The sequence below is a fragment of the Canis lupus genome, chromosome 38, assembly GCF_011100685.1.
Source record: "Canis lupus familiaris isolate Mischka breed German Shepherd chromosome 38, alternate assembly UU_Cfam_GSD_1.0, whole genome shotgun sequence".
In the NCBI taxonomy this organism is placed as follows: domain Eukaryota; kingdom Metazoa; phylum Chordata; class Mammalia; order Carnivora; family Canidae; genus Canis; species Canis lupus.
In genome coordinates this window covers 9053211-9075224 of record NC_049259.1, presented here as the reverse complement: position 1 = coordinate 9075224, position 22014 = coordinate 9053211, and the positions used below count along the sequence as shown (strand labels likewise).

The following is a 22014-nucleotide window of genomic DNA, read 5'->3' as shown; positions in this document are numbered from 1 at the left end:
TTTTTATTTCAACTAATATATCTTGCATAATAATTTAGTATTTTTTGACTAATGTTTACTTTACATATTTTTCTATCTTTGACCTCAATTTATCTATGGCCTTGGTATATCCTAGTAAGTAGCAGATAATATTTTATTGCTACTATTATTAGTTATTTTAATCATCCTGTGGTCTTTTATTTAGAATATTCGATGTAATTAAAAATAGAATGTCTAATATAATAACCATTGTAGTGTGTTTATATCTGAACCAACACAATTTATTGATAAGACAATCTAAATGTTTCCTTTTACACTGTATTTATCTATTTGTTCCTGAATATTTCTCTCCTGTTCTCTACTTTATTGTCCTTTTTGGGGGTAATCAAATAATTTTTATTTGATTTTCTTATTCTAGATTTCAATTAAACATTTTTTCTTATTTTAGAGTTATTCTAGAGATTATAATTGTATCCATTATGTTTTTGAATATTGTTTATGCCATTTTCCTATCTACTCCTCCTGTGTCTCAGATTCAAAAATATGTTAGACCTTTTATTAGTATATCATCTATGTACTTATCCAATATTTTGTTGTCGCTTTCTTTACTGCTTCCATTTTGTGTATTCTATTAACCTGTCTTCACATTCACTAGTTTCATCAATTGTGCGTAACTCTTATTAAAACAATATTTTGAGTTATTGATTTCAGGTATTGTATTTTTATGTTTTAGAATGTCCATTAGTCTACTTTCATATATTTCAAATCTCTGATGAACTTTCCAATGTCTTTATCCATATGATCATTTTTTTCCTTTAGTTTTTGAACATTTTAATAATAATTATCCCAAAATCTTTCCTATTAATTTCAATACCGGGATCTTCTTACATCTCTTGTCTAGTTTCTTTTCCCTTTGAAATTAGCTACATGGTCTTGTGTGCTCGTTGTAAATTGGGGTTTCAGGTCCATCAGGTATAAAAAGAACTGCAGAGGCTTTAGAAAACGTTTTCATCCTCAAGAGGTCACCCTCTTCATATTTAACAGACACTGTAGGGAGTTGATGCTGATAAGATTAACTCCTAAGATCAGAATTTAAACTATATTAGTGCTGGGTTATAATTGTATAGGAATCAATATACCTCTTATTCTCCCCTGTTGTTAAAGTGTGGTCTTTCCAAACTTTCAAGTATCCCCTTTTTGAGCATTTGCTTCCTCAGGTCTATAATATGGCAAAGATCTAATTTTATCACCCAGAGGTTTTAGTTTATCTCTTTAGTCATCTGCCACAGGTAGATTCAAAATAAGGCAAATGTCCTTAAAGAGGAGACTAGCCATGAATTTAAATACCTTCAAATAAGTCTCCAATATTCTCAATTTGATCTACTGTAACTGCCATATTTTCTTCTGGCTTCTCTTGTTCTGGAAGAGCAGCATTTTCCAGGAGCTAATCCTAGGTTCTCAGCTTCTAAATCTGCCTTGAACTGATAAATGTGCCCCAGGGAAAAGCAGTTGTAGAAACTGTGTCAATTAATCATTTTCTGTAGGGTTTTCCGTCCTTGCCAGTTTTATTTTCGAGCTCCTCCCTCTAGAGAGTTTTTGTCTAAGCTCTTGAAAGTCTGTGATAAACTTCATTCTGCTTTCAGAGACTTTTGAATAGTTCTGTAGCATCCACCACTATCTAAATTCAGTAAAGACTTTATATTAAAACTGAACTTCTTTAGACCCATCAAATCTAAATTTTGTCAGTCCAATCTCCACAACCACTAGAAGTTTTGCTGGTTTTTCTTTCTTCCTTCAGCTACTTTTTGTGTGGGGGAACACACAGTTCCTCAGCTTCTACTCTAAATCAAGAAATGTCAAATGTTTACAGAATTAAGCAAATGTTCACAAGAAGAAAGAAGAAAGAAAAAAGAAAAAAAGAAAGAAAGAAAGAAAGAAAGAAAGAAAGAAAAGAAAAAAGAAAAGAAAGAAAAGAAAGAAGAGAAGAGAAGAGAAGAGAAGAGAAGAGAAGAAAAGAAAAGAAGAAAAGAAAAGAAGAAAAGAAAAGAAGAAAAGAAAAAAGAAAAGAAGAAGGAAGGAAGGGAGGGAGGGAGGAAGGGAGACAGAAAGGAGGGAAAGAAAAATGTGAATCCTCAGCTTACATCTCCTGTTAGGGATTTTATTCCATTTAGTTTGGTTGCTTCTGTGATCTATTATGTCTTTGAAAAACATAATTAAAAAAATTATCCACCTTTCTAGTTACTACCAATGAAAGTGCTGTCCTACTTCAATATACTACATTCTACCTGGAAACAAAATAAAGGCAAAGCAAAAGGGTAGCATTCTTGTATGATTCCACAAATATAGACAGGCTCTGAGAATTTTCTGGTCTACCTATCTATCATACACTGTGATATGAGATGGAAGTTGTTTTTTATTTTTAAATTTTTTTAGAGATTATTTATTTGAGAGAGAGAGAGAGAAGGCACAGAAGGAGAAGATCTTTAAGTAGACTCCCCACAGAGAGCAGCGTTGGAAACAGGGCTCTATCCCAGGAACCTGAAATCAACACCTGAGCTGAAATCAAGAGTCAAATACTTAACTGAATAAGCCACTCAGACACCTCAGTTTGTTTTTTAAAATTTAACCTTAGGGAGACTACTGCATATTATAATTTATCTAAAAGTGTTGTATTCCATAATTATTTTTAAACATCAGGTAGTTTACAGGACTAAAACATGACAGATGTCTCATACGTGGCATCTTAGCATTCTTCTGGGAAAACTAGAAAGTAAAATTCACAATTAGAAATTCTTTAGGCTTATTCCTAGATATGTTATTGATTTTGCTGTAATTATAAATGGTATTGACTCCTTAATTTCTCTTTCTCCTGCTTCATTAGGGATGTATAGAAATGCAATCAATTTCTGTACATTGATTTTGTATTCTGTTGACTCTACTGAATTTATCAATTCTAGCAGTTTTTTGGTGGAATATTTTAGATTTGCTATGTAAAGTATCATGTCATCTGCAAATAGTGAAAGTCTTACTTCTTTCTTGCTGATTTGGATGTCCTTTGCACTGTTGGTGGGAATGAAAACTGGTACAGCCACTCCGAAAAACAGTATGGAGTTTCCTCAGAAAGTTAAAATAGAACTATCCTATGATCCAGCAAATTGTGCCATGAGGTATTTATCCAAAGAATAAAAAAATACTAGTTCAAAAAGATATATGCATCCTAATGCTTGTAGCAGCATTACCCACAATAGCCAAGATATGAAAACAGCCCAAGTATCCATCAACTGATGACTGGATAGATTTGGAATATTATTCAGCCATAAAAAGAATGGAATCTTGCCATTTCAAATGACATGGATGTGCTAGAGAGCATTATGCAAGCAAAATAAGTCAGTTATAGACAGACAAATGCCATATGATTTCACTCATATGTGGAAGTTAAGTAGCAAAACAAAGGGGAAAAAAAGAGAAGGAGGAAAGCCAAGAAACAGACTCTTAACTGTCAAGAACAAACTGGGGATGCCTGGGTGACTCAGTTGGTTAATTGTCTGCCTTTGACTCAGGTCATGATCCAAGGGTCCTGGGATCCTGCCCTGTGTTGGACTCTCTGCTCATCCACGAACCTATTTCTCCCTTTCCCTTTGCCTGCTGTTCCCCTATCCTGAGCTCTCTCTCTCTCTGTTAAATAAATAAATAAAATCTTTAAATATAAAAAAAGAAGAAACTGATGGTTACCAGAGATGGAGTGATGGGTTAAATAGATGATGAGAATTAAATAGTGTACTTGTAATGAGCAGTGGGTGTTGTATGGAAATGTTGAATCACATATTGTACACATGAAACTAATACACTGTATGTTAACTGAGTGGAATTTAAGTAAAAACTTTAAAACTTAAAAAAAAATCCAATAATTCAAGGGGATAAGGATTTCTTATTCTAGACAGTTTTTCCTGTTTATATAAAATAGAAATATTACTAAAACTGAAAAGAATTATTTATTATGCACTATTTTTATCAAAATATGTTAAGAAATCATAAACTCATTGATCCTTCCTATATTATTTATCTACCCTTTTAGTTTATAATGTGGTAGTTCTACTCCACAAAAAGATGATGCTTTTTTTTAACAATCAATTTCATTATTTCTTATCAGATATTAGCTGTGGACTTGTCATATATGGTCTTTATTATGTTGAGATACGTGCCTTCCATGTCTAAATTGTTAAAGGAGTTTTTATCATGAATGAAGGTTGAATATTGTTGTCACTTTTAAGAGTGTGTGGTTAAATTAATCACCAGAAGAATTTTGATAATCGAGTGTTTAAGTCTGACCTTTTGGCAGTTAAAACCTCTTTTGCCCATTTGAAATTCACTCCAAAATTTTTGGCTAAATACTATATAATTATACTTACCACACTCTAAGGATTTTAGTTATTCTTTAATCATGTATTATTATATATATATTTATAATATTGTAGATTTCATGTTGAAATAGCTTTAATCTTTTATTAAAATTCAATGTTTTATGAAATGAAAGCTATTAACAGGTTATGTAATCAATAAGAAACAATATTGAAAATACATATGTATATATATATACTCATAAAAATTCAGAAATAACAAAAACCTACACCCACCAACAAAATCATAACTGATCTAAATTTGATTAAAATATCAGTAGTTAAGTGAAAGTGTACTTTACTGAGACTCATGTTAATGTAAAGAAGGTATAGAACAAATGCTCTCTGCATTTTGCCTCACAAGTGAAACTCAAGGACAACTAGAAAAGTCTAGAAAGATATCAGAGAAATCAGATGATAAATTATTGTATTGAGAAAGGCAAAGACTTTCTTAAATGACTAATAATACATCAACTGAAGAGCAGGCTGGGTTCTAGTGATGATAATTCATAGCAATACACAAAGCACCATATATGCTTTCAGGAAAATACTGAAATCACTGGTAATAGAAGTAATGCAGATGTCTATTTGAAAGAATAATAATAAATAATAAATTAAATAGAGCCACTTGGGTGGCTCAGTCGGTTAAGAGGCTGCCTTTGGCTCAAATCATGATCCCAGAATCCTGGGATCCAACCCTGCTCAGCAGCATGTTTTCTTCTCCCATTCTTCTTTCTCCCTCTGCCCTCACCCAATCCCATGCTCTTTTTCTCTCTCTCAAATCAATAAATAAAATATTTTAAATTAAATAATTAAATTAAATTAAATTAAATTAAAAATAAATAAATAAAAGTCTTCCCAGTTATGTAATAATAGTTTCTTCCAAAAGAATTAACTAGTCATTTCAATATAGTATTTGTTTTGGCAAAGTTTAACTGTTACATTTAAATTTGTCCTACCTGATTCCTCAAAGTCACTGTTGTAGGCTTTCCAGGTTTCAGTTATTCGAAGAAGATTCTCTTCCATGGCTTGAATGTCCATGGAGGGGCAGTTGCATTCTGGAAATTTGGGACCACACTGACACCAGCAATCATTGTCCTTGCAGATAAACTCTCCCTCTGAATTGCAAGCAATGTAGCTCAAAGCTGCTTGTACAAAACGCTCCTGAAGATAATCTGGAAGGAGGACTTGTAGCCCTTAAAGAACAAAAAAAGCACATACTTTTTTTGAAAAAGAAAAAATATATATAACACAGTTTTAAAATATTCAGAAAGGCCAAAAATTTAATATACAAGTCATGGATTTAAAACTATCATTAGAAAATTATTTAAGCCAAAAGAAAAAAGAAAAAAAAGAAAATTATCTAAGCCAACAAAATTTCAACATAGGAGGGCTCTCCGCACTGTTCAAGAATCCTGGAAATTATAGATTATCTGATTTTTAATAATTTGTTTAATTGTTTTTTTCTTTATTTTTAAAAAATTTCTTAAAGTTTCCCAGTTAATATACAGTATTATATTAGTTTCAAGTGTATGATATAGTAAATACAATTAGTAAAACATAGTAGAACAATTCCATACATCACCCAATACTTATCAGGGCAAGTGCACTCTTTAATTGCCATCAACTATTTAACCCAGCCCCCTCTGGTAAACATCCCTTTGTTCCCTATGATTAAGAATCTGTTTCTTCCTTTGTTTCTCTCTCTCTCTGTTTTTCCCCCTTTGCTCATTTGTTTTGTCTTTTCAATTCCACATATAAGTGAAATCATATGGTATCTGTCTTTCTTTTTGGTTGGCTCTTTCACTTAACTGTTTAGAATATTTGGATACTTTTACCAAGGAGATAGATCCTAAATTGTTTAGAATATTTGGATAAATCTAAATTGTTTAGAATATTTGGCTATTTTTACTATGGAGATTGATCCTATACCTTTAAAAAGAGGCAGGTATTTATTGCCACCATTTGATTTCAAATAGTTTTCAATACTTTCATTTTACTTTCAGATTATCAGCCCATATTTACACAGATATTGACGAGAGAACTGAAGGCAAGCTGAGGACAAAACAGAAGCTGAAGCCTTGTAACCCTCTGCCCCCAGGTGGGATTTGTGTGACATTCTTCCAGGAAGCTCCCAGCTATCTTAATGTTAGTACCTTGCTAGAGGGAAAAACAACCTTAACTTGACAATGACTAGGCCTCCAGTATCCTGTAGGTCCTCTTTAGCATGTGAAAATCCTTTTGAAATATCCCTTTTCCTTACTTCTCCTAACTCCCAAATATATAATCAGTCACCCCTCACAAGCCTGGAGCAGCTTCTTTTCCTTCCCACCCATCCTGTCCCCGTGCTTTAACAAAACCACCATGTTACAACAAAGACAGCTCAAAAATTCTTTCTTGGTCATAGGCTCCAGATCTCATCCAAGCAAACCCCACCTATATTCCAAAATTACATCAGATATTATGATACAATAAACTGTGGCATTGGTAAACCAGTTACAAAATATTGATGATAATGCTTACGTCATGTCATTAACAAAACATAACTTAAAGGACTCTATTGTTCAGGAATGATCTCTAAGACTGACTACAGGGAAGCAAATGGATTGCTTTCAGTTGTTTCACAGGTCATGTCCTTACCATTTATTAAGACAACCCCCGTTGATATGTTTCATTACTTTTCTACATGGAAGTTTAGTAAAGTTAATATCTCTTCAGAAAAAATTTAAAAATGAAGATAAGGCTACATGATTAATATTTAGGGTTCCCTAATGGTTTCATATTTATTCTGATATTTCAAGAAAATATAGTTTCAATCTCAGCATTTTTTTCTACATAGGAAAAATAAAAAAGCTAAATATTCAAAGTGATCAGTACCAAAAGTAAACAAAAAAGGAAAAATTTGGCCAATATCTAATTGCTATTTACTACAAAATTGGATATTTACAATAGTGTTTATCTCTGTATCTATCTCTAAAAGAAGAAAACTTACAATCTATAAAACCGCACTAAAAATAACTAAGGTTTTTTCGGGGGTGGGGGGAGAAGTCTAAAGACCAACCGCCCAAAACTTTGGTAATTTTTAACCAGACCAGTAACATAAACAATAATTGATACCTAGGGAGATAACTTCCATTGCCTTGATAGATAAGTCAGAATAATTGGAGGCTTTTCAAGGGATTTTTTTTTAATGTATAGAAACAATAGAGTAAAAATACCAATAAGATTGTTATTACAGGGGGCCCCTGGGTGGCTCAGTCAGTTAAGTGGCTGCCTTTGGTGTAAGTCATGATCTCAGTTCAGGGTCTAAGGTCCTAGACTCATCTTGATCCTCCCAGCTCCCTGCTTGTTTACTATAAGGCTATACATAATCCTTTGACTTCCTTGTGGCCTGTGAAACTAGTTTCTAATAAACTATTAAAAATATCAAAAGAAGAGAAAAGAAAAGAAAATTTATTCCATCAATGGATAAAATAGGACACAAAATTCTTTCATAAAGCAATATCATTTTATTTTTATTATAAGCAAAAAAAAAAAACCAACAAAAACATAGTGAACTGTCATTAACAATTACTGTAAATCTTCTATTTGATAATAAACCAGCCCTTTGTCAATTTTGTTGAAATAAAACATTAGGAAGGAACTAATCTAGAAAAATATTTGTTGCTCAATCATATGAATCATTCACATCTCAGCTTCTGGGAATTTTACCAAAAAGTTATTATCAAGACTCAATAAATGACTTTTCATTATACCTTTACTCTTTCACTCAGAAGAACCTTGTTTCATATGTTAAATTCATAAGGGGTTGAAAACATTGGAATATTATTAACCTCAATACATATTTTCTAATACTTCCTTAAGGGTTACTTTTTGTCATATACCTTGCATATATAGTAACCAATATTCTGGAGTTGTAGATACAGCTTTTTCAATTTTTGAACTGTCATGTCTGTAATCTAGTTGGCTAAGCAGATCTCAGGGTCAAACAAACGTAAATCCCGCTTACTCACTGCCAAAAAACATTTGATTTCATTTTTTAAAGTCAGAATTAATGTACAATGTGCATCTTTTTGATATCTCACTTCTGAATGTTAATTCTAACATAGTTAAATCATGGAATTTTGTTCTGTTATTTGTTGCCTAATGCTTTCACCTTTAATAAATCTTATTGATGTTTTCCTTGCTCTGATGAAAGTCTACTTTGAGACTCCAGTGTTTCCAATTGCCACAGAATGACCTAAAATCTTTTATATCCTTCATGTGTCATGGTACCATCGATCGAGAATCTAATGCTTGGCATTTTTTTTAAGTGGAAAAGGGCTACTATTAAAAGAGTGGTTGAAAATTGAATCAACATAAATGTTTAGACCATAAATATAGATGAAGTTTGAGAAAGAACGCAAGGGAAGTTAAAGTCTCTAATACTGATTTCCTGAGATTATCTTTGGAGAAGTCTTTGAGCTACAGAGCAACAAATAAAGTTGTGATAGACCATTGAAAATATAGGCCTAGGAAACAGAGACAAAAAATAGAGATGCAGATCTCTGTGCTCCTCACATAAACTGGAAAAAAAAAAAAACAGCTATTTAAAAGAGGAATGTTGCTTCACTTATTCCTGTGTTAATTTTTTTCAAGATACATAGGAAGTTGAGCTTTGCCTTTATAATATAATATTCTGAAAACTAAGCACAGTATTTCACACAAACAGCAAAAATTTAAAAATCAGGTTAATAAATATTAATGGGTCAATTAAATAAACATATTAGATATATATATATATTCCTTATTCTTTTTGATGAAACTTAATATTCTGCAGGCAAATTGATCCGTACATTTAAAAAGGAGTAAACAGAATTACAAGTAATATTGGTCGATTGCATTTGTTTAAATTAAAAAAATGTTTCAATAACTTAAAATCTAGGATTGATAATGAGAAATTCGATGGCATTTAAAGCTCAAATTTTTAAGTACCTTCTTTGCAATTTGTATACAATTCAAAATAGATGAGATTCATTTATTATTTACCATATATTGAAATAATGCAAAGCTGCTACATTTTCCAAAATTGAAAAGTTGAGGAAAAATGTCAGATTTTCTGGAACTTGTAAGCACTCTTATGTAAAACTGAATAATGTAAATGCAACTCTAACTTTTGTCATTAAAAAAAAAAGTAGACGAGGGAAAAGGTAGACAAGGGAAGAATAACTCAAAATTATCCCTTTGATCAGTCAACTTAATTTAGACAATGTGTCATCAAAGACTTTTCTGAACTTCTTCAACTAGTATATATTTAAATATGTTTAAACATGAGTATTCATAGCTTTCCCTACGTATATGAATAAGTCCACACATCAATAGCCTATTTGGGAGAAGTATATATATCTGCTACAAGTTGTTTAATAATCCTCTATTAAACTATCTCACAAAATACAAGAATAGAAAAAAAGGTAAATTATTACCATTATCACATTATCCATCATTATAATGGAAATATAAATATTTTGTTAATATATTCCCAAATATGTTTCTATCTGTCAGAGGATAAATGCAGTTCTAGCTAGCATATTAGGTTATATTTAAAATATCAACAGTTCATGCTACTGTGTGCATAAATATTGTTACACCTTTTACTAGAATTTATGAGGAAAAGGTCAAAACACAGACAGACCTATGAAAGAATTACTGCATATAAAAACAAAAATTACTGTATGGAAGTAAAATACTATCACAATGAATTCTCAATTATTATATATAGATTACCTAACTTAAGAAGCAAAGTGAATTTTTAACATTTTCTCCATTTGGTCTAGAATGTTAGTATCGGTTAGAAATTAGGAAATTAGCATTTTATGAAATTTTAACAGCCTATTTCTGCATATCCAGCTAGTATAAAAGAACAACAACAATGATAGCAACAGCAAAAAGAAGAAGAATGAAAACACAACTGGATAATTATTATCCAGACTGATAGAGAATTAATGAAATTTTAGCCACATACCTTGCAACTGAATCTTATTCTCAGGACTTTGAACCAGAACAGAACTGACTGAATCTAGGTTGTCATAGTTACTGCAGCCAAGAGGACCAGTCCGTGTTTCTGTTACCTGACAAACAAAACATCAACTTTATTATATAAATCAGAGTTTACCATGTTCTTCTGGCCCAATGTAGTTGTCACGCACTGATATTATACTCTGCTGGCAAACATCACTGAAAGGCCTAGGATCTGATACATACCAACAATACACACACCTAAGCACAGAGAAGACAAATAACTCCCTTTGTCTTCAATTCCATTTTCTTCCCTTTGGCCAGGCATAAATCTTCTAGGAGAATAACAGAAGCCCTCTTTGGTCAAAAGCATCACTCACCTCAGGTCATTGATTTTACCCAAGATATGACAAGGGCATGCTCCTTTAGATAGAGAGCAAGTTTTGACTCATATGAGGATTGTTTTTTGTTTGTTCATTTTTCCTCAATAAATCAGATCTATCTGTCAGGCTACTGTCTAAAAGCTTATTTTATTATTTTATTCTACTTAAAAATCTATAATTTTCCTGTCTTATATGGTGCCATCAAAGTCCAGACTCTTCTGCTTGGTTTCCATGTGTCCCATTTCCCCCCAACAGGCATAAATTGCTCTCCAGCAGGACATTCTTAAATCTGTCTTTGCTTATCCAATATCCTCCACCCTCACCCCTCTTGTCTCCTCTTTGACTAATTGAGTTTATCTATCCTCATGATTAAGTACATTTTCAAACACCCACACAAAGTATTCGTTAATGACTTCCACTTGTGTTTTTCCTCCTGTTTCTATTAAGTTGTGGTTTGCAGTGCTCAGCCTTGGGAATAATTATGGAATCACATATTGCCGACTGATTTTTCCATGGATGTCTCAGGATTTATTGCATCAGAAGATGAGGAGGAGTTTAGTCAATTATGGAAGACTAGAAGCGTATTCTCAGTATGATTAAAAAACCCCATATTTTAAAGCAGGGGAATACTGTAATGATCTTAGTATTTTAAAAAGATACTCTCCACTCCACAACAAGAATGGTTTGTAAAAAAATAATTCAGGCAATTTCATTTCACCATTCACAACTCCACAGCGTCTTCCATCTTACTGAGAGTAAAAACCAGAGCCCTTCCTAGAACTACAATATGTCATATTATTCTGTTATTCCTGTTATCTCTGTGAACTCATCCCTTCTCCTGTTTTCCTCATTTACTCTGCCCCAACTACACTGCCTCTTTGCTGTTGCTTGAACATATTCTTTATCTTCCTGCCTCAGACTTTCTTTCTCTTTCTTCTTTTTTAAAAAAAGATTTTATTTAATTATTTGACAGAGAGAGTGCGAGAGAGAGCAAGCAGAGAGACAGGCAGAGGGAGAGAGCATAAGCAAGAGGAGAGGCAGGCAGAGGGAGAGGGAGAAGCAGGTTCCCCACTGAGCAAGGAGCCCCACCCCAGGACCCTGGAATCATGACCTGAGCAGAAGGCAGATGCTTAATCAACTGAGCCACCCAGCGCCCCAACTTCAGGATTTCTGACATGCTATTCCTGTATCTGGAATGCTAGTCCTCAAAATATTTTTTAAGCTCACTGTTTCACTTCTTTCAAGTTTTGTTCAAATGTCACTCTCTCAGGACTATTTGGACTAACCTATTTTAAATGAATACACCTCCCCATGCTTCACTCTTTCAACCATTATTTCCTTTCTTCACCTTGTTCTACCTTTTCCACAGTAGTAATCAGCTTCTAACATGCTGTATAATTTGCTCATTTATTATGATTACTGCTGACACTTTTCATTGGAATGCAAGCTCCACAAGTACAGGAAATACTGCCTATTTTGTTCAGCATAGTGTCTACATCACATATTAGGTTGTAGTGTAAGCCCATGGACATTGATTAAGAGAAAGAGAAGGGGACAGTTTGAGGGGAAAATCATAACAAGGAAGACATTAAGACCATTATCTAGATGACAAAGACCTGAATGAAGCAGTGGCAAGAAGACTTATCTGAAGAAGATGGATTATGAAAAAGTTAGATCTGGCAAGATTATGAAATATTGAAAATATACACAATGGAGAGAGGGAAAGGCAACTGAGATTTCTAGCCTAAGCGATAACATTTAGATATGTTGCAAATAGTCTCCACTGTAGAGAACATGTAAGAGAGCATGGCTTGGAGCATTCTGACTCTGAAAGGCGTAACATTCTCCATTGGAAACATCCAATAAGAGTGACAGTGCAGATCTATTTTTTAGACATTTTGTCAAAGATAGGATTACTAACTGAGGAGTTCAAAACTTACAGGTAATAATCAAAGACAAAAGGATAGATATGTCAACTGAGATTCACTGAGTGAATGTACAATTTGTATCATGACAACTCTATATCATATTTTGTAAAGAACAAGTTCTTAAAAATAACAAATATTGACTATGAGTACATTGCAACAGTTGAGAATGCAGTTTATCATGGGGAAGACAATACTTTTTCCCCGAACATTGCACCAATTTTGGATACTCTCTACCACTGTTCTCTCATGGTGATACTGACCATCACTTATTTTGTTCAGGGTAATCATTTCTAACGTTGACATGTATAACATACATGTAAGTGTGTGTATATATAAATGATATTTAAATATAAATGATTATCAACAAAAGGGTAATAAGGGGATTAAAAGTACTAAAGGAAATACTTCGGGTTTAAGGTAATTTAAATCTTCATGTTGTCCTATCATGTAATTTTATTGTCCCTCAATACACGCAAACACACATACCCACCACAGTAATATAAACAAATTCCAATGCTTGTAATTTTAAGGAAATTTTTAAAATAAAATTGGCTTCAGGCACACATTGAAACATATGACATTGAATATGACATCTTGGAAGTTGGAAGACAATCTTGTAAACACTTAACTCCTGAAAGAGGATAAGTAGTATCACTCCATCTCTTTACAGACCATTCAGTTATATCAAGTTACTGTGTTCTTGAGAAAAATGCAGGAAATTTAAATAATGGTCTTATAAATTTGGGGGTTTGAATATATCTATGGATCTATAGATTGCTTTAATCTGTAACCTTTCATGATATACAATAATATATACAATAATAAAAATCTAGCATATCCTACATATAATTTTATTTTGTTCTTTATCATTCACCACTGAAATTACTGATAATTATCTGATTTAATATAAAAATCTACAAACCCTGGCACAGTCAATAATGCAAACTCCTTGTTTTCAATTGTTTTATATTTAAAACGCCTACATGTCTTACTAGTGTCAGCACTAATAAATGCATCCATGCTTATTTTGTTTTTTCAATACTAATGAAATAAATAAAAATGAAAAGAAAATTGTAAAAGCCCATTTTTTTTGTATAAACTCTTCAATAGACATATTAACTCTACCAAATTAAATTATGCAGTTGTGCCACAGACAGCTTGAACTTTTGTCATCAGCTAATAGATGAATATCTGATAGAGAGGTCTTCCTACATAATGTAAGAAATGAAGAATGACTTGACAGAGAAGCATAAAAATGAATAAGACTGACAGGATTCAGTATTTTAAGATTGATGTATCAAATGAGAAAACAATTTTTAGTTATTTATTTTATTCATCTGTTGAAAGGAAGATGTTGAAAGCAAGGGGATGTAGTCTTTCGGATCCAAAAATGATGCCTTTTCTGAGGTGTTACTGTAGTTTGTGGTTGTGACTGAGAACCATGAAGAAAGTTACATGTGCTTTGAGGGGCCTGGAAGGCTGAGAGACTGGTGTGGAGGACACAAACATTGAAGATATAACTCAACCAGCTGTAGAAAGTAAAATCGAATCTTCAAGATCAATTAAGGACAAGTTTGTCTTCAAAATATAAGAGATATGTCCTTTCCTTCTATAACTGACTTATGTAAATTGTGTTTTAAGTATATTGTTAAAATCAAGAAGATACAAGAGATCCTTTCAACTTTTCCTGTATTGTTTTTATATTGTTTCATTAAACTACTGCATGATATTTTCACAGTTGGAGAATTTTACAGGGTGCAAAACAAAAATACATAACCTTCCTAATGCAAAGAGATGCCTTGCAAGTAACTATATTAACAAATAGTATTGGTTCAAGTTTATTTGGATTAAAAGAAAATGATACAAATAATTCACTTGGAAATAAAAACCAATCCTTATGATTTTCTATCAAATTTACCTATAGTCTTACATATTCTAAAGATGATCTAATGCCCCAGTGATGCACTGGAATTATGAAATTAATTCAGTGAAAACTAGTTGAAGAAAAGCTCTCTGAAGCAAAAACAAGTTTTCATATATTAAAAAAGTGAAGAAAGAGGGACAAAGAAGAGTAAACAGAAAAACATACTACTTTCTAAATGAAAATAGTACTATTAAAGAGTTCATAATCTTCAAACTCAGATATATATTTAAAATATTTGCAGTCAAAATCATAGTAATATTAACTAATTAGAGGAAAATACACTTTTTTTTGAGGAAAATACACTTAAATGAACATTTTGGGGTCAACTATCCTAACTCCACCGCTTACTAAAGAGGAACCTATTCAAGTTTCAGGTTCTTTTGGGTGGAATAGCTAAAGTTTTCTTAACAGTTTCATGTGGTTGGGAAACAAAAATGAGGTAATCCATAAAAAGTGCTTACCAAGGGCCTGTCCTACAGTTATTATTTCAAGGTAAATGTAAAGAAAGTGTAAATGTTTACTATTAAAAAAGCAAAAGCACAATAATATCTCAACTCTTGGAAAGTTATTGGAATTATCTATACCCAACCTCTCAATCAAGATTATAAGATCCTAATACTTTTCCTGACTCCAGTGTGCTGAATGTTAATGCTTTTCTCTATAAGATAGTGTAAAGGGGCCCAAATTTTACAATACCTTAAATCAAACTCACCCATGAATGAGAGTATGTATAAGTTTTGTACAAGATCATATGAATATGCAATTAGAGCATAATATTGTAAGAATAATCATGACAAGACTAAACTAGAAATATTGGCATGGGGAAAAATAAGAAATTCAATTACAAAGAAAAGAATAACAGCAGCTACAGTGAAAATAGGGTAAGTTTTCTCATCTGAAGTATAGAAGACAAGGAGTCTCATATGATTATGAGAGAAAATTTTCGTCTATGTTAAGTGAAAAAAGTAAACCTTTTTTCATTCAGTTTCAGAATGAAACTGTATTTCATTCTGAAAAATGTAGAGCAACATCAGGTTCACAAAGCTATATATAGTGGATGTATATATACTTTGTAAAATTATACATATACATCCACTATATATAGCTTTGTGAATTTGATGTTGCTTTACATTTTTCAGAATGAAATAGAGTATTAGTTTATCATTTTGACTAAACTGATTACTGTTTATCAGCAAGTCGATAACATGCATGATCATATGAATAGTATATCCCTACTGAAAAAATCTATAAATGTAGTTTTTTTTTTTTTTTTTTTTTTTTTTTTAAAGACTGTAACCTTCCTGGAAACTTTTTTTTTTTTTTTCTTTCCTGGAAACTTTATCTGAAATCAATAGGAAGTCTGTCTCTCTGTCTTTCTTTTTTTCCTTCTTCCTTTCTTCCTTTCTTTTTTCTCTCTCTCTTAAGCTACAAAAAAAAAAAAAAAAAAGGACAAGAATGTGTTTATTCTCCATTACAATGACTTCTCATCTGTGAAGTATTTATTGATCCTATGATAAGAAAAAAATATGGAATGGCAGTATCCTGTCCTAATGTGTCATTTTTAATGACAAAATTAATAAATGTTTATATTTGAAATTCAAGCAATGAAATAAAAACTGCTTTTCTCTGCTATCACATATTTACCCACTTCTGTTTACTAAACATGAAAAGTTGAAATGAGGAGCAACTGCTGTTCAAGACTATTTTTTTATTCATAGACCAAATTTTCATATACTTTACATTTTTATAGTTCTTTCCTCTTAACTTTTTAAAAGAATTAATTTGCTTCAAAGTTATATAAGAATATATTGAAATAGTTTATGAATAATTTTATATTACCATTGATTATGCATATGAAATAATAGAATATTGATAAGTACAGTGTAGCTCATTTATGAAGTTATGCCCAGAGTTATTTAAAAATCAAATTCAATCAATTTTTAACGATCTTAAAAGGTTGTATTTATTTTGTTTTCTTTCAAGGCTACAGTTATGACCATTCTATAATCTAAAAGGTAAACACATGATAAATCAATCTTCCACTAGGAACTAACTTAAGCATTCTTATTTTTATTTTGTTGAGTACTCAAAATTCAAAAAACACATTAATTTCACACTTATTTATAAAAAGCAATTAGTCATTTCCTTATAAACTCATATATATGAGTAGCAAAAAAGAAAAGTGCTATTTCCCAAGGGTAGGAAATTATTTGAGGGAAAATATATACTAAGAATTAAATTATCTCCCTCAAGATATTTTAATATCTAATACTTTATCTTACCACAAAGTTTTCTTTATGTTGTATTATGGCATTTATAAAATCACACTCCTCTGTTTACATTACTTACTTACTAAACTATAAACTCCCTATTCATAATCATACACAGTACTTGATACAGGGTAGGGAATTCAATAATTGTGAACTAAGTTGGTGGTTAAATATTTTATTTTTTTGTTAGAAATAACAAAAGAATGCTTACGTTGATTTATTAAACTTTTCTGTGAACCTCTTGAAGAATATGCATCAGGGCCAACATATATAAAGTTTTAGAGCTATTGGGAGTCTTAGAAATCATCCAGCTGCAGCATCTCATTACACAAATGAGGTATCTGGAGCCCGGGGAGGTTATGGAGCTTGCTCACTATCATGTAAGTAAAATTAGAGCTGGAACTGGGTCTGAAACCTTCTGACTCATCAATCAAATACCCATTCTGAGCATTATACTGGCTTTCCAAGTTCTATACGTAAGTTTTTTAAGCTATGCTTACTTTGGTCAATCTAATTCCTTCCTCCTCTCCCTTTCTATCTCTCCCTCCCTCTCTCTAACAATAGTTTTACAATAAATAACTATTTAACTGGTCTAGATTGATGTGTAGGTCAATTAGAATGGTGTAGTATCTTGGGTCATTCTCATGAACAATAAATATTGCCATGAATGCGGTTAATGTAACTTTGATCTAAGGCCAAAGGAATTACCTTTTATTCTAAGTATTAATTTATTAATGACTTGAAATACAACTTCCAACATATGCTTATTCTACTCTACATTAGACTTTTGAATAGTAAAATACAAGTGTTGATTAATTTTTATTATGTTCTAATGTAGGATCTCTTATAGATGTATAGGGTTTAAGCTATCAAACTAATGAAAACCTTTAGAAAATGCTGATACTGAATGTGTGTGTGTGTGTATGTGTGTGTATATGAATATATGGTTGTAACCAATAATATATGATAATTATATCATGATAGGATACTAAAACATATATAATTTAATATTTGTAACTATATAAGTTTTGGGGTATTATTTGTTATGATTAAATATATATAATAATTTATCATGATACTAATAATTTATGGTATATAATTGTATGACATATATGATATTTGATTATAAATTATACATAAGAGTTAGCAATTACACGTATCATTTCTATTTTCTCAAAGGTGAATATTGAGTTTAAAGATATTTTTTTTTTAATTTTTATTTATTTATGATAGTCACACAGAGAGAGAGAGGCAGAGACATAGGCAGAAGGAGAAGCAGGCTCCATGCACCGGGAGCCCGACGTGGGATTCGATCCCGGGTCTCCAGGATCGCGCCCTGGGCCAAAGGCAGGCGCCAAACCGCTGCGCCACCCAGGGATCCCGAGTTTAAAGATATTTTTACCATTTATTTTTTCCTTTGCAGTCATTGATTCTTATTTCTTCCTTTCACTGAACACTTAACATCAAACTGCCATTCAGTGAAGTCTTAGTTCTTTATCATGCTGCAATATTTGTGGGGCTTAATATTTAATTAGGAAATGAATTTTCAAACATATTGTTAATCACAAACAAGCATATGAAAATGTTCATATTTGAATAAAGATATTCTAGTAACGAGGACCTCCTTTATTTTTAAAATTGCTTTATTTTATACTAAGTTATTATTATTGCTTTATTTATACTAAGTTTTGTGGGAAAGTATAACTTCATATACAAAATACTATATGCCTTCAAGTGAAAAATACATGAGTATATCGATACTAAATTTCATCTTCTACAATAAAACCCATTACACTAAGTCCATGACACACAATTAATATCATTATTTAAAATACATTTGACATTGTCAATTTCATGAACGTGCTCTAACCATATAATAGAAGTTTAAAATAGTACATGATATATAACCAATGACTAGATGACTTATATCTTTACATTAAAAGCACAAACACGAATCCAATACAAATTAAATGTAAAGGAGCAAAAACTATTGTTGAATTATTTATCTATGCAAATGACTTTATGCTGAAAACTATTTATTTTAATTCTATTCCCCAGAATTTCAATAAATAACACACTTTTAAATATTAGAAGCATCCATTTTAGGGTTGCATTTTTAAAAGCTATCTAGAATTCATTCCCCAGGAGATATTTGAAACACAAAGATAAAATGTATGATTATAAACAATATTAGGTTACATATATTCATAAAGCATGTACAAGATAGACAATAAAACTATGAATTATAAAATGTAAGGAATGAGACATAATGTATATCAAATCATAGCATGAGAAATAAACTATTAAGGTGTGAAGAGAATAATATAAAAGACAGGGCACACATTTTATTTGGGGACAAAGCAGAGTATGTCTTCTTGGAGAGCAATTGCTTTAGTGCAGTGTTCGCTTATACTTGCCACCATGAGTCCAGGCAGTGCTATAATGACTGACCTATTTTTTTCATAGCCTATAAATTACCCTCCATCATAATACACAAGCGCCCACATATAAGCCTGTTGAGAGAGACTGTGTATGTCCTTTCAGTCCCCATTAAAATATAAAATTACACAGGAGGCTAGAAAAAAGAAATGTTCTCAGGTTCTAAAAGTATCTATTCAGTTTGATGTGGAATAAGGTAAACTGGGTACAATTTAGTCACAACAAGGTTGCCAAATAGCATCAGGACTCCTTTATGTTCAAACCATGGTTACCATGGAATTTCAATGTGTGGCACTTGATTGGTCTTGGAGAGGCCAAATCTATAAGCTCACTCCTACAGATGCTGTTTTGATTTATTTCTTAAACAATGCAGAGCTTAAAATCACAGCAATTGGAAGAAACTATATAGCAAAAAAATGTTTCATTGGGTTACTAACTACATATATATATATATGTGTGTGTGTATATATATATAATTTCTATATATACACACACACACACACTTAGAAAATTGACACTTTCTAAAAGAGTCTAAAAATGGACACTTTCCTAAAAGCTACATTTGTGGTAGCTATAACAATGATGTTACATAAATGGTAAATTTGTACTTCGTTATATGAAGTCTGAAGGAATATTATTACACTAGAGTTGGTTTACAGTTTGCTGAATTATTCAATATTAATACCAAAAAAAAAAAAAACCCAAAACAAATAAAGTTTCACTGCCACAGGGCAGTTACAAACAACAAACCAATTGTAACCTGGTCAGGGCCGTGGAATGCCGCCTGTGTTCCAGCAAGTGGCATTAGACTGGCAATGCAGGTGTTGATGCCACCCTGGACCTGACCACCACTCCCCCCAGAGCAGAGATATTACATCTGAGGGAACTCAGGAGGCAGAAATTCTTTTCTAGTCCTTCACATAAGAATATATATATAATCCAAGGAAGCATTCTTTACATGTATTTTAGAAATGAAAGCTAACAAAAGTAAAATATTTCAAAATGATTTCATTTTGTTTATTCTATGAATTGCAATTTCATTGCCTTTTAGTTATTGAATCTATTTCAAATGACTACCAACTTTGAAACACAATACCAAACAACAACAACAACAATTTCTTAACCCAAGTTCAGAATACAAATATTTGGGGGGGGGGGCGGCTAATGCAAATAAATAATCGTATAAAATGAACAGTGTTTTAGAATCATTTTCAACAACAATGTTATCAGTTATCCTTTTTAAAGTAAAAACACAAAACCAGGAGTTGCTACATTCAATATGACAAAGACATGGGATTAGGATAGGGTCCTCAGCCCATATTTCTTTTCCCTTGGAGATAGTCATCTTTAATTGCAAAAGAACATGCATGGGCTATTTCTTATGGCTTTTCTTATCCCGTTTCCAAATCCCTTCTGTATCTCTAGATTCAACCACTCCAAGATATGCCTCTATGTGTTCTCTCTTTGATGAAATAAGAAAAGAAACAGACAATATACTGAAGATGTTATCCACTCTAACCTACAATTGAGCAAATGCCACCAAGTTCACAATACCTGTTGCCATGATGAGTGAGCAAGGAATTAAACCAAACTGAGTCTTTCACTTAGTTTCTGTTTATAATTTTTAAAAAGATTTTATTTATTTATTCACGAGAGACACAGAGAGAGAGGCAGCGACATAGGCAGAGGGAGAAGCAGGCTCCCGGTAGGGAGCCCAACGCAGGACTCAATCCCAGGACCCTGGATGACGACCTGAGCTGAAGGCAGAAGCTCAACCACTGAGCCACCCAGGTGCCCATGTTTTACAATTTATTTTATCTGTCTATTTCTAATCTACCCATTCTGCCCATTTGGTATGCACCAAGCAGTTAATTATGAGCGGATGCTCCAGATATAAAAATTTATCAATTGAATGATCTATTTTGCTTCCCTTTGACAAAATAACTAAAACATGTGCAGATGCAAATGTCAAGTATCGGAATAAAAAACCCTAACACCACATTGGAGAATGACGGCAGGAGAATCAAGGGCACTGCCAATCCATCATGGCTAGTAGTGCACACAAAGCACAGCCTGGGACAATCTGTCACTGTCGAAATGCCAACCGCAAAATGCTCTGCCATTCTGGGATACTGAAGCAAGGCACCTTGTTAGACATAGCTTTCTTTTGTGTTTAAACATAATCAAACCATTTCATTATTTTTATTTTTTATGTTCTGTTTTACATCAGGAGTCAGTAGAATGCATGGTACCATTTCCCACAGCTCCTGCTGTTTTATTTCAAAAAATACCTTAGCAAATTTTTTTGTATTACTCCTCTAAAATTCCATGTTTAATATTACTTTTCTGAACTACTTATTAAAACATTTCTTATTGCTTATGATTAAAAATATAAAACTTTTTATTATAGCCTTTTGAAGTTTCAGCAGTATTGAATATTTCTGAATTCCTTAAGCATATCAAAAGCTCTGACTTCAGTTATCTTTTTTATGGTAGGACAACGAATGCCTGTGCACAGACTAGCTAAACTTTCATACTGAAACTGTCATATTCTTCCATTTGTCACCCAATTAAACAAGCGCCCGAGAGAACAGATAAGCGCACCACGCTAAAACTCAACAGTCTCAGGAGTAATTAGAAAGACAGAAGTGGATTTCTTGTTTCAACTGGCCATTACAGAAACAGTTCTGCTGTCATTTC

General features: G+C 32.3%; 1 protein-coding gene across 4 annotated transcripts in view; it reads right to left on the bottom strand.

The window, feature by feature from the left end:
• The window catches only part of BRINP3 (BMP/retinoic acid inducible neural specific 3), a 376978-nt gene that overhangs the window by 111577 nt on the left and 243387 nt on the right, over window positions 1–22014 (bottom strand). For all 4 annotated transcript variants that reach the window (XM_038586119.1, XM_038586117.1, XM_038586120.1 and 1 more), the window contains 2 exons: window positions 10378–10483; window positions 5336–5572 (listed from right to left, as the gene is read on the bottom strand). In XM_038586119.1, coding sequence (XP_038442047.1) covers window positions 5336–5572; window positions 10378–10483 — 343 coding nt within the window. The remainder of the gene's footprint in view (window positions 1–5335; window positions 5573–10377; window positions 10484–22014) is intronic.